The following is a 12,144-nucleotide window of genomic DNA, read 5'->3' as shown; positions in this document are numbered from 1 at the left end:
GCAGCCTCCTTGGGCAGCTGAGTGGAGGGTGGAGGCGTGGTGTGCACCAGTTGGATTTCCCAAGGGAGTTCTGAACAAGAGGGAACATAAAGAGTACATGCTATAAGTGCACTGAGTTCTTGCTTTGAGAACTTGGAAGCTGCCGCACTCTAGAAATAACTGGAGGGAACTGCGCAGTGGGGATGAAGGTCAAGTTTATAGTGAGTGACTAGAGCCAGAACAATCCCATTCGATGCTGTTAACATGGCCCCATTTCTATTCCTAGACTTGTGCAGCCAAGGGAAACGTTAGGTTATGCGAATATATAGGTAGGTCTTCAGCCTAGGCCTTTCTTTCACACATAATGTGAACTTCAGAATCTTGAAGGCCAATGATGACTTTTTTATTATTTATGCCAAGCTCTCCAGGGAAGGTGGTGGGTAGATAATAGAGCTCTCATAAGCTCAGAGGGTGGCCTGAACATGGTCACTCATGAGTCAGTGGCTGAGACAAGTACAGACAGTGGGAATTTTTGTGTATAGGGTTTTATGGTACAAATGATCATATCTCAGTCTTATTTCATTTAGATTGTAGCAGTGTTATTCATATTTAAGTTACACCCTGTTGAGGAGAAAAATGCATTTTCTATAATTCAAGGAGGATTTTCAAGATTTTCTTTCACAGTTACAGTTACTTATTGCATGAAACTATTTGCTTTTCTGAATCCTGAAATACCTCTTTGAAGATTCGGTGCCCAGCTTCTACTGGAGGCAAAGAGATATAGACAAAAAAAAAAAAAAAAAGAAAAGAAAAGAAAAAGAAAAAACAGTGCTTTGGAGACAACAGGCCTGACTTGCATTCCAGCTCCTTACTCTTAATCTCTATGTTCTTGGGCAAGATAGCTTAATTTCTCTGAATCGGAGTCCTTTACTTAGAAGAGGAGAATGAGAATAGCTACCTGGTCCGATTATATCTGATTCAGCTGGACTTCCACGCTAAGGAAGTATATACTATGTTGTATAACAAAAGAAAAGGTAGGCGACTCAAAGGTTGTTTGAGGGGACAGTGATGTTATCAGGGATCCAGGTTCTTTCCATCTTCCTGGTCTGCCATCCTGAGCATGTTGGCGTGGCCCTCTGGCTAGCTCCCCCGCCATCCAAGATGGCTGCTGCAGTTCTGGTGATCTTCAGCTGAGAGGACTACGTCCGCGGAGAAGAGACGTCTCTTCCAGTATGTCCCTTTAAGGGCAAGAGAACTTCCCCCACCAGCAGACCTCCCCTCATGATGTTGGCCAGACCTGGGTCACATAGCATTCCTAACCCAGGTGCTAGCAAGGAAAATGGGATCACCGTCATTGGCTTTAGACTGTGTCATTAAGATTCTCTCCTGGGCTAAGAATAGTGTGACCTTCCATCAGCGTCCTGTCCAGAGTTCTTTAACAAGAAAGAAGTAGGAGATGGCTGATAGTGCTGATAGCCCAGTGACTGTTATATCTGTGTTGTGGTGCTGCTTTGAGTTTGAGGTAATTGGTTGGGTCATGATTTTTTTTAAGGAATACATTAAAAAAAATTTTTTTTAATGTTTTATTTTATTTTTGAGAAAGAGACAGAGCATGGGACGAGGAGGGGCAGAGAGAGAGAGAAGGAGACCCAGAATCCGAAGCTGGCTCCTGGCCCTCAGCTGTCGGCCAACGTGAGGCTCAAATCCACGAACCGTGAGATCATGACCTGAGCCAAAGTTGGACATTTAACTGACCTAGTCACCCAGGCTCCCCTAAAGGAATATATATATTTTAAAGCAGTTTTAGGTTTATAGAAAAATGAGTGGAAAGTACAGAAAGTTCCCATATACCCCTCACCATCACTCCCAGTATCCCCTATCATTAATAGCTTGCAATAGTGTGGTACATTTGTTACAACTGGTGAACCAATGTAGATCCATTGTTATTAACTAGAGTCCAGAGTTTATATTAGGGCTCACTGTTTGTGTTGTATATTCCATGGGTTTAGACAAATGCATAATGATATGTATCCACCACCAGTGTATCATGCAGAGTAGTTTCATTGCCTCAAAAATACCCTGTGCTCCACGGAAGTCATCTGTCCTTCCTTCAAAACATCTGGCAACCACTGAGCTTTTTACTGTCTCTAAAGTCTTGCCTTTTCTAGAATGTCCTATATTTCGAATCCTATAGTATATAGCCTTTTCAGACTGGCCTCCTTAACTCACAAGGTGCATTTACGGCCCCTTCATGTCTTTTTGTAGTTCAACGGCTCATTTCTTTTTTAGCACCGAATAATATTCCATTGTCTGGATGCACCACATTTTGTTCGTCCATTCATTCATTCAACATCTTGAGTGCTTTCAAGTGTTGGCAATTACGAATAAAGCTGCTGGAAACATTTGTGGACAGGTCTTTGTGCGAACATAACTTTCCAGCTCATTTGGGTGACTGTCAAGGAGCATGATTAGCAGGTTGTGATAAGGATATGCTGAGTTTTGTAAGAAACTGTCGAACTGTATTTCCAGGTGCGTTCCCAAGAGCGACGCCCAAGAACATTGCTGTCGCTCCATATCCTCACCAGCATTTGATATTGTCAATGTTTTGGATTTTCACCATTCTGATAGGTGTGTGGTGGTATGAATCATGATTTTAAAAAATCCAAAGGGCACTGGAGTGGCTCAGTCAGTTAAGCTTCTGACTTTGGTTCAGGTCACGATCTCGCGGTTCGTGGGTTAAAGCCCTACCTGGAGCTCTGTGCTGACCGTGTGGAGCCTGCTTGGGATTCTCTCTCTTTCTCTCTCTCTGCCTCTCCCCTGTTCATTCTCACTCTCTCTCTCTCAAAAGAAATAGACTGAAATATTTACCAATGAAATAGAATACCTGGGATTCGTTTCAAAATAACTGAGGATAGAGAGAGAAATAGATGATGGTCGATGGAACAAGATTGACCACGAATTGCTAATTGTTGAAACTGGTTTGTTGGGTGAATAGAGGGCCATTGTAATATTTCTTTCTAATTTTGATTGTTTGAAGTTTTTGTAACATTTAAATTACAGTTTGATATCATGTTATTAAAAAATGGTGGATGGACACTATGGTATTTAGTAAAAATATGAATTGTCATATAGTACTACGTTCAGATTAAGCTAAGTTCTTAACAGTGTTATGGGGAAGAGATGAGTATATGTCAAGTATCTATGCTGAATTAATAATTATTTAAAGAATCCTTCTAGAAACAGAAGAATCTTTTGGTAACATAAGCAATTTTACCGAAAATAATTTTAAGAACACATGTGATTTCTTTCAAAGTGAATTCTGAAATTACTGAAGCAAAAAACAGTACATGCACATTAGGACAAAATTTAAAATATGTGGACAGGCAAAAAAAAGGACATAAAAGACATAAAAATCAGACCCACTCAAATAGAGCCACCTTTAATCAGAGGCTTGAGGTATAATTTTCCCAACCCTTTCCCGCTTATCTGGGTGTTTGTATCCAGATCTTTTTTGTTTATGTACCAAAAATTTATGAATTATATTTTTAATATATATATCGTTCTTCTCTGTAACTTAATATGTCTGGCACATTGTTTTAAAGACTGCACAGGATGCCATTGTGTGGCTGTTATCATTTATTTAACTAGGCCACTTATGCTCAACCCAGAAGGTTTTCTCCCCAGGTTTTTGCCATTGCAAACAGAAGAGAAGCAGTGAACACTTGTTAAGAGCACAGATTCTGGAGTTAAATGGAAGGGGCACTGTGCAGAAAAAAGTGAATGGAGCAGGCCTGGGATGGCTGTCCTTAGAAAGGCTGCTTGCAAGGTTGGCGCTTGGCTGGCTTCTGGGAACTTGGATTTCAGGCTGGTTTCCAGCATCCCAGCTGACAAGCCTGGTTCCCTGGGCCTAAACTGTCTGTGCAAACCCTGAGATTTATGCTGAGCATCTGCAGTCCTTCAGAAAGTCTGGAGTTTTGTCAGGTGCTAGGCAGAAAGTGCCTGTGTGACCAGCCCCCGATAAAAACCTGGGTCCAGAGTCTCTAGTGAACTGCCCTCTAATATGACATCATACTTGTGTTGTCGCAACTTGTTGCTGGAGGAATTAGGCATCCTCTATGACTCCCCTGTTTGGAAGCTTGCATCTGGTTTCCTTCGGCCTGTCCAGTGGGTCCTTTCCCTTTTTTGTATCCTCTCCCTGGAGCACATCATGGCCATGAGCCCAACTACATGCTGAGTCCTGCCAGTCTAGGAATCTCCAAACCTGGGGACAGCCTGAGGTACCCCCGACACAGGTTTAAGTCCTAGCTCTGCCACCTTATGGCTAAGTAACCTTGGTCAAGGTATTTACCTTCTTGGTCATTTTCTTTCTTTCTTTCTTTCTTTCTTTCTTTCTTTCTTTCTTTCTTTCTTTTTTTTTTATTAAAAAAAAATTTTTTTAACGTTTATTTATTGTTGAGACAGAGACAGAGCATGAACGGGGGAGGGTCAGAGAGAGAGGGAGACACAGAATCTGAAGCAGGCTCCAGGCTCTGAGCTGTCAGCACAGAGCCTGACGCGGGGCTCGAACCCATGGACTGTGAGATCACGACCTGAGCTGAAGTCAGACGCTCCACCGACTGAGCTACCGAGGCACCCCACCTTCTTGGTCATTTTCTAATCTTTCATTGGGGTAAAAAAAAAAATAGCTTTACCTTATTGGATTTTGGCAAGGAATCGAATAAGTTAAAGTATGTAAAGTACTTAGAATAGTCCCTGGCGTGTAATTATTTCTCAGTAAACGTGAAGAATCATTATCTTGGAAGCTAGATGTTTATGAGTATTTGCAATTATTTCTTTTGAACACATTCCTAGAAGACAAATTGCTGGGTTTAAGGATACACACTTTTTTTTTTGTTTTTAACTTTTTGTGTGCTCTGATCATAAAAGTAACATATGTTTATCGTTAAGACATTAGAGATACTTGCTATGGAGAAAGAAAGTCTTCCATAACTCTCTTTTTTCAGATGTAGTTATTGGTAGTAATTGGTTATATACATGTCCAAATTTATTTCTATATGCACTAATATGGACAATATCATATAATATTTTTTAATAAAAATGGACCCATGCACGTATTATGCATGCCTAAACATCAGGGAATCTTTTTTTTTTTTTAATTTTTTAACGTTTATTCATTTTTGAGAGAACAGAGCATGAGCTGGGGAGGGGCAGAGAGAGAGGGAGACAGAATCCAAAGCAGGCTCCAGGCTCTGAGCTGTCAGCCCAGAGCCCAACGCGGGGCTTGAACTCACTGACCGTGAGATCATGACCTGAGCCGAACTCCCAATCGACTGAGCCACCCAGGTGCCCCCATCAGGGGATCTTTATATTCAATTACTATTTCTTTCTTTTTTAAAAAATTTTTTTAAATGTGTATTTATTTTTGAGAGAGAGAGGGAGAGAGAGAGAGCGTGAGTAGAGGAGGGGCAGAGAGAGGGAGACATAGAATCCGAAACAGGATCCAGGCTCCGAGCTGTCAGCACAGAGCCTGATGTGGGGCTCAAACTCACAGACCACGAGATCATGACCTGAGCCGAAGTCGGATGCTTAACTGACTGAGTCACCCAGGCACCCCTCAATGACTATTTCTAAAACCCTTTTTTGGTCTCCCTTAAATAAACATTTCAAATATAGATGAAATAGAAAATACAGAATTTGGGGGCACCTGACTGGCTCAGTCAGTAGAGCATGCAAGTTTTGATCTTGGGGTCATGAGTTCAAGTCCCATGCTGGGCATGGAGCCTACGAAAGAAAGAAAGAAAGAAAGAAAGAAAGAAAGAAAGAAAGAAAGAAAGAAAGAAAAGAAAGAAAAGACAGTATTTATCAACTGAGTCACACTTCTACATTTGAAACCACACACTGTAAAATATAGTAATTTAGAGTTGCACTGTTGCTCTATTTTTTTTTTTTTTTTGCTCTATTTTTAAACAAGCATCACAGGCATCTTTGACCTCAGCATCATTCATCATCACTAGAGTAATTTTTGAGGTTATTTAATACTGGCTTAGGAGCACATTGGCTCACCTGTTGCTTGAGATAAGCATTCTTAGAGCCCACTGGAAGTTTTATCCTATTCACATCACATTCTGGCATTTTATTTGTCCCACGTGTGTGTGATCACCACAACCTGCCCTTTCACCGTGCTGCTTTAAAAAATTTTTTTTAACGTTTATTCATTTTTGAGAGACAGAGAGAGACAGAGAATGAGAGGGGGAGGAGTAAAGAGAGAGGGAGACACAGAATCCCAAGCAGGCTCCAAGCTGTCAGCACAGAGCCCGATGCGGGGCTGGAACCCATGAACCGCGAGATCATGACCTAAGCGGAAGTCAGAGGCCCAACAAATTGAGCCACCCAGGCATCCCTCACCACGCTGCTTTTAAAGTTATCTTTAAAAGTATCGTTTACAGTGATGTCTAATATATAAAATTATGAGATTGTGCCCTCAGGAATAATTACTGTGAGTGTGTTCAGTTTCTCTACCTCCTTTAAACAAAATTTTTAAATGTTTATTCATTTTTGGGGGGGGAGAGAGGGGCAGAGAGAGAGGGAGTCACAGAATCTAAAGCAGGTTCCAGGCTCTGAACTGTTAGCACAGAGCCCAACGCAGGGCTTGAACTCACGAAGCGAGAGATCATGACCTGAGCTAAAGTTGGAGGCTAAACGGACTGAGTCACCCAGGCGTCCTTCCTCTTAAGATAGTTTTATCGGGCAACCTCTATCTATCAGCATCTCAAACTCATTGGTCAAGGTTGTTTGAGGATGTGTCTTCTTTACACAGCACTTAACACTGATTGGATCTTGGTGTTTAAAAATACATAGATTTTGGAGACATTTGGGGAAATTTTGATATAGGCTATATTATAGTATATGATATTTTGAAAATATTATTTTTCTTAGATGTGATAATGCTATTGGAGGAGAATGCCTTAGCAGATCATAGTGGAAGTATTTAGGGGTGAAGTGTCATTATATCTACCATATACTTTCAAATGATGCAGTGAAAAGAAAAATGGAAGGGGGCAGAGATAAGAAGCAAATGCAGTCGAATGTCCACAATTGGTAATTGTAGGTGATAAATATAGAAGGGTGTAGTGTTCTCTTCACACTTTTCTATGACTTTGAAAATGTTCAAAATGCAAAGTGGGACAATAAAAAAAGCTTCCTTACCCTTCAATATTATAAGAATATTTATCCACATTTACTTCTGGGACTTTCATATTTTCATATTTTACAGTTAAATTTATATTGAATTGGACTCTATTTTTGGCACAAAGGGTGAGATGTGGGTCTCACTTAATTTGAAGTGCTACTTTATGTTAAATTCTTCTAAATCATTTTTTTGTGGGGGGGGGCATTTCCATTCTGTGATAACTATACAGTTTTTCTTACCTAATTTTATGGCATGTTTTTAATTCTAATAAGGCAAACCTCTCCTCTTTATTCTTCCTCTTGTAAATTTTCTTTCTTTCTTTGTTTTTTAAGATTTTATTTTTAAGTAATCTCCATACCTAACATGGGGCTTGAACTCACAACCCTGAGATCAAGAGTTGTGTGCTCTACCAACTGAGCCGAGTAGGAGCCCTCTCCTTATAAATTTTCTTAGATTGCCCAATGCACTTATTGTTCCAGGTGAACTTTGGAATAAACACATTAAGTTCATGATTAATTTGCATTTTGTTAAAATCATAGATTAATTTGGGCAGACTGGACTTTTATGTAATTTAGTCTTCTCACTTCAGTTACATGGGATTTCTCTGGATAGCCAAGAATCCTCCAGAAGTTCAAGTAACCAACACAGAGCGATTATGTTTGTTTGAGAAGTTAGCATTTTAACTGAATTACAGAGTAAATAAATCTATGATTTATTTCGCCTACTATACATTAGATACTAGGAATGCAAAAATTATGAAGTGGCATCACTGCCACTCAGAGTTTATAATTGTATAAAGGCGAGTGGGGGGCGCCTGGGTGGCTCAGGTTAAGCGGCCGACTTCGGCTCAGGTCACGATCTCGCGGTCCGTGAGTTCGAGCCCCGCGTCGGGCTCTGGGCTGACCGCTCAGAGCCTGGAGCCTGCTTCAGACTCTGTGTCTCCCTCTCTCTCTGACCCTCCCCCATTCATGCTCTGTCTCTCTCGGTCTCAAAAATAAATAAACGTTAAAAAAAATTTTTTTAAAAAAGGCGAATGGTTGAAATAAGGGGGTTTTTGGGAAAAGACAAGCATTTACAAGGTGCAGAAGTTTCATGAGGGAGAGAGTATTTAACTCTGGCCGAGATGGGCAGGCTCACTGGAAGAAGTGATTTTAGCCTGAGCAAAAATTGAAAAGATGAATAGGCACTTGCCAGGCAGCCAGCTTATAGAAGAGTATCAGATCAGAGGGAACATAGTAGACATCAAAGCACAGAGGCCTGAAATAACAGGGTGTGTTTAAGGCACCACAACGGGCATCTCGTTGCCGGAATATAAAGTAAAAGGAGGTACTTTTGAAAGATGAGGCTAAGATAACGAGGGTGGAGGTGGGGTGCAAGGTTATGAAGGGTCTTCATATACTGTGCTGAAGAACTGGGGCCTTTATGTTAAAGGTAGAGGGGTGCTGTGGGGAGCTTTTAAACAGAGGCGTGCTGGGGCACCTGGGTGACTTAGTTGGTTAAGCATCTGAATTGGTTTCGGCTCAGGTCACGATCTCACGGTATGAGAGATCGAGCCCCGCATCGGGCTCTGCACTGATGGTACGGGGCCTGCTTGGGATCCTCTCTCTCTCTCTTTCCCTTTCTCTGCCCCTCCCCCGCCCATGCGCTCTCTAAATAGATAAATAAATAAATGAATCAATAAATTAAAAAAAAAAACCAGAGGTGTGCTATGGTCAGATTTGCATTTCTGGTAGGTTTGTGACGAAGGAATTTGAGCAGTAGCAGACCTAGAAGTGAGCTGGAAGCTATTGCAAGTTCATCCTCGTATGATGTTAAAGGCCTGGATTCGACCAATGCCAGCAAAGACAAGAGAGAGGCAAGATTTGAAAACAGTTAAGGAGAGAAAATACATACAGGAGCTGACTAGATATTTTAGACTTTAAAAGAGAGCCATAGGAGTCCAGAAGGTATGTTGGGTCGGTGTCTCATTTAGTTGTCATAAAAAGGCACAGGTTAAGTCCTTACCATTTTATGGGGTTAATAAAATGACTCATCAGTTTTCAAAACTCTCTGGATAAGGATGTAACTGTTCTGTAAATTGAAGTTATGTCACTGTTCCAGTGTTCACAATTGCAGCCTTTGTCTGTCATTTCATAAATATTTTGGGAAGTCAACCATCTTTTCTGGGATTATTCTTCAGCTTTAACAAAGTGGGGTGGCGGAGATTGAACTTGATTTCGTACACATTTCTGCTCGAAAATCATGCTATGCGATTTATTTTTCCTTAATACTTTTGTTTCTGTGTGCTCAGTGTTGTACTAGGTTGTGTAGGTTACAGAAATAGAACTATGGCATCTGTCTTTGACAAACAGTTTTGTTGGCGAAATCAACTCACGGCAGTACTATTAAAAGGAAGTAAGGTGTAAGAGCTGATTGGTTTATGGTACAGGCTGTAAAGTCATTCATTTATTACCTGGTTTTATGAAGTCCAGTGGGGAGAAAATAAGCCAGTAGACAAGAAAATATATAGTATACTGAATGGTGATATACGTCACGGAGGCTAACAAAGCAGGGAAGCGTGTGCACTGAGGGTCTGGCTGACTATTTAATGTGACAAGAGAAGCCCCTCTTAATAGAATGACATTTGACCAGAGACTTAGGGAGTGAGAGAGAGTGGACCATGTAGTCTATAATAATGTAGGAAGGTGGGGGAAGAGGAATCTGGGCAGAGGGAGCAACAACTGCAAAGGCCCTGGGGTGGGAGTATGATTGGCTTAGTTGAGCAACACTGAGGAGGAGCTTGCTGTAGTAAAAGCGGTGTGAGAGGGGGAAGGTGAGTCCACGAATGGAAGGAGGGGAAAATTATTCGGTGGAGGTCAGGGTAAGCGTGTTGACTTTTCCTCCAAGTGAGACAGCAAGCTATTGGATCACTGTAAGTGGAGGTGGGATATGATTAGACTGAACTAAGTTTTGGGAGCACCATGCTAGACTATAAAGAGGCTGGGGGCAGAAGATGGGAGCTTGCGTAGGAAGCAGTTGGAATCATCCTGGTAGGATGGGCAATGGCTTGGACCAGATGGTAGCAGTGAACGTGGTGAGAAGTGCTGAGACGTGGTGGCATTTATGACATGTATTCTGACATATTCCATTTATGGAGGTGGAGAAGACTGTATGAGACATCTATGAAAGAAAATCAAGAATTTGGGTTTTTTCCAGTTAAACTGGAGATGCTTCTTAAGACACCTAAGTGGAGGTGTCAAGAAGGTAGTTGGTGAAATGAGTCTGGAATACAGAAGAGAGTACCAGGCTGAAGATATATATAGGCGGTATTTTAAAGCCACAAGTTTGGGGGGTCACCTGGATGACTGCGTCCATTAAGCGTTAGACTCTGGACTTTGGTTTAGGTCACTATCTGGAGGTTGGTGAAATCAAGCCCCACCTTGGGCTCTGCACTGATGGGGTGGAGCCTGCTTGGGATTCTTTCTCTCCCTCTCTCTATGCCCCCCCCCCCAAAATAAAATAAACAAACATTAAAAAATAAATAAAAGCCACAAGTTGGTGACACTGGCCAAGTTAGAGTGGATAGGGGCGACGAGCCTCCAGGTGCTAGAGATCAAGGAGATGGGGAGAAGCCAACAAAGGGGATTGGGAGGAGGAGCAGAGAGGTGGGCAGAAAACCAGGAGGGTGTGGGGTCCTGGTGTCTGGACTCCTCCTCCTGTTTTGAGGGGTCAAGAGTGATCAGTGGTGACCTAACATGTTGATAAGTAAGATAAGAACTGGGATTGGGCCATAGCGGGCAAGTAATGCAGGAAACAACCAGTCATTCCATTCATCTTTTTATTAGTCCTAAATATGTTTCACAGCAAGATTTAGTTATTTCTAAGTTTTTTTCACTGTCAGATTAACTATGAAAGTTGTCCAGGGTAATTTCCAGAAGTTAGTCATTTCTGATAGCAGCAAAAAAGGTTACCACTAAGGATTAGTATGCATTTTTATTATTTGCGGTAGTATTTACCATCTTGAATAACGGGCGAGTCCTTGTTAAAGGGTTATTTTTCTTCACGCCCTCCGCAAGAGTTGCTTGTGCGTCCATTCTTTCGTTTACCCAGGAAATCACTAAGCGCCTGTACTGTGCCAACCCTAGGTTGTTCCTGTCCCGACACGCGATCGAATTTCTCACGCGCAGGATTTTGCCTTTCTTGCGGCACTTGGCTTCAGCCTCCCCGCAGTGGGGTTTTTCCAGCCTACCTTGTCCAGCTGCAGTTCTCAGCGTCGGCCCCTAGAGGCCCGAATCGGTCTGCCGGTGCGGCCCTCCCACGCCTGGGAGGGACCCTTTGGATGCTCTAGAGCGATATGCAGACGAGACGGGCGGGCACTATGCAGATGAGGTGGGCGGGCCTCGCCGGGCGGGCACTGTGCAGATGAGGTGGGCGGGGCCCGCCCGCGCGGGCAAGGAGCGGCTCCGCCGGCGGCCGCCGGGAACTGGAAGGCGCCCGGCCCTTTCTTTGACTGGAGCGGACCCGCCGGACGCAGCTGCCTCGCCCGCCGGAGCCGGCGCGAGCTGCAGCACGGCGGACACCGTGTCCGAGGCCGGCCAGCCGGCCGTTGCCCGAGTCGGCCGAGCATGGGCAACCACTCGGGTCGGCCCGAGGATCCGGAACCAGGTCTGTGCTGTTTGCGGGGGTCGCCCCGCGCCCCCTCCCCGGCCCGGCGCCCTTCCCCCACCCGCCTTTCGGGCCAGCGGCCGCCGCGCTGCCCGCGGGCGCTCAAGGGGCGAGTGGAAAGGTGAAGTTCCCGGGATGTGATTCTTGCCTTTGGAATGCGCTAGTGGGGTTGTGAAATTACCTGTGCCTGTTCCGCGACAAGGAAATGCCACTCACCATAAACACGTACCTGGAAGCTCTGGGTCTGCCCGGACGCGGCGAGTGGGGCGGGAGGGAGCCGGTCTCCGTGGCCCGGCGCACGCAGGCCAGGCCAGTGGAGAGAGGGGTCCGGG

General features: G+C 43.5%; 1 protein-coding gene across 11 annotated transcripts in view; it reads left to right on the top strand.

The window, feature by feature from the left end:
• SPECC1 (sperm antigen with calponin homology and coiled-coil domains 1) overlaps positions 1-12,144 on the top strand; it is a 336,294-nt gene that overhangs the window by 118,829 nt on the left and 205,321 nt on the right. Inside the window, exon 1 of one of the 11 annotated variants that reach the window (XM_027047515.2) lies at positions 11,545-11,812. The exons of the other annotated variants lie outside the window; for them this stretch is intronic. Within the exon in view, the coding sequence (XP_026903316.1) occupies positions 11,773-11,812 (40 nt within the window). The 5' untranslated portion in view covers positions 11,545-11,772. Of the gene's footprint in view, positions 1-11,544; positions 11,813-12,144 lie in introns of those variants that run through there. 11 annotated transcript variants of the gene reach the window in all.

The sequence above is a fragment of the Acinonyx jubatus genome, chromosome E1, assembly GCF_027475565.1.
Source record: "Acinonyx jubatus isolate Ajub_Pintada_27869175 chromosome E1, VMU_Ajub_asm_v1.0, whole genome shotgun sequence".
NCBI classification, from domain to species: Eukaryota; Metazoa; Chordata; class Mammalia; order Carnivora; family Felidae; genus Acinonyx; species Acinonyx jubatus.
This window is presented reverse-complemented; position numbering and strand designations above follow the sequence as displayed.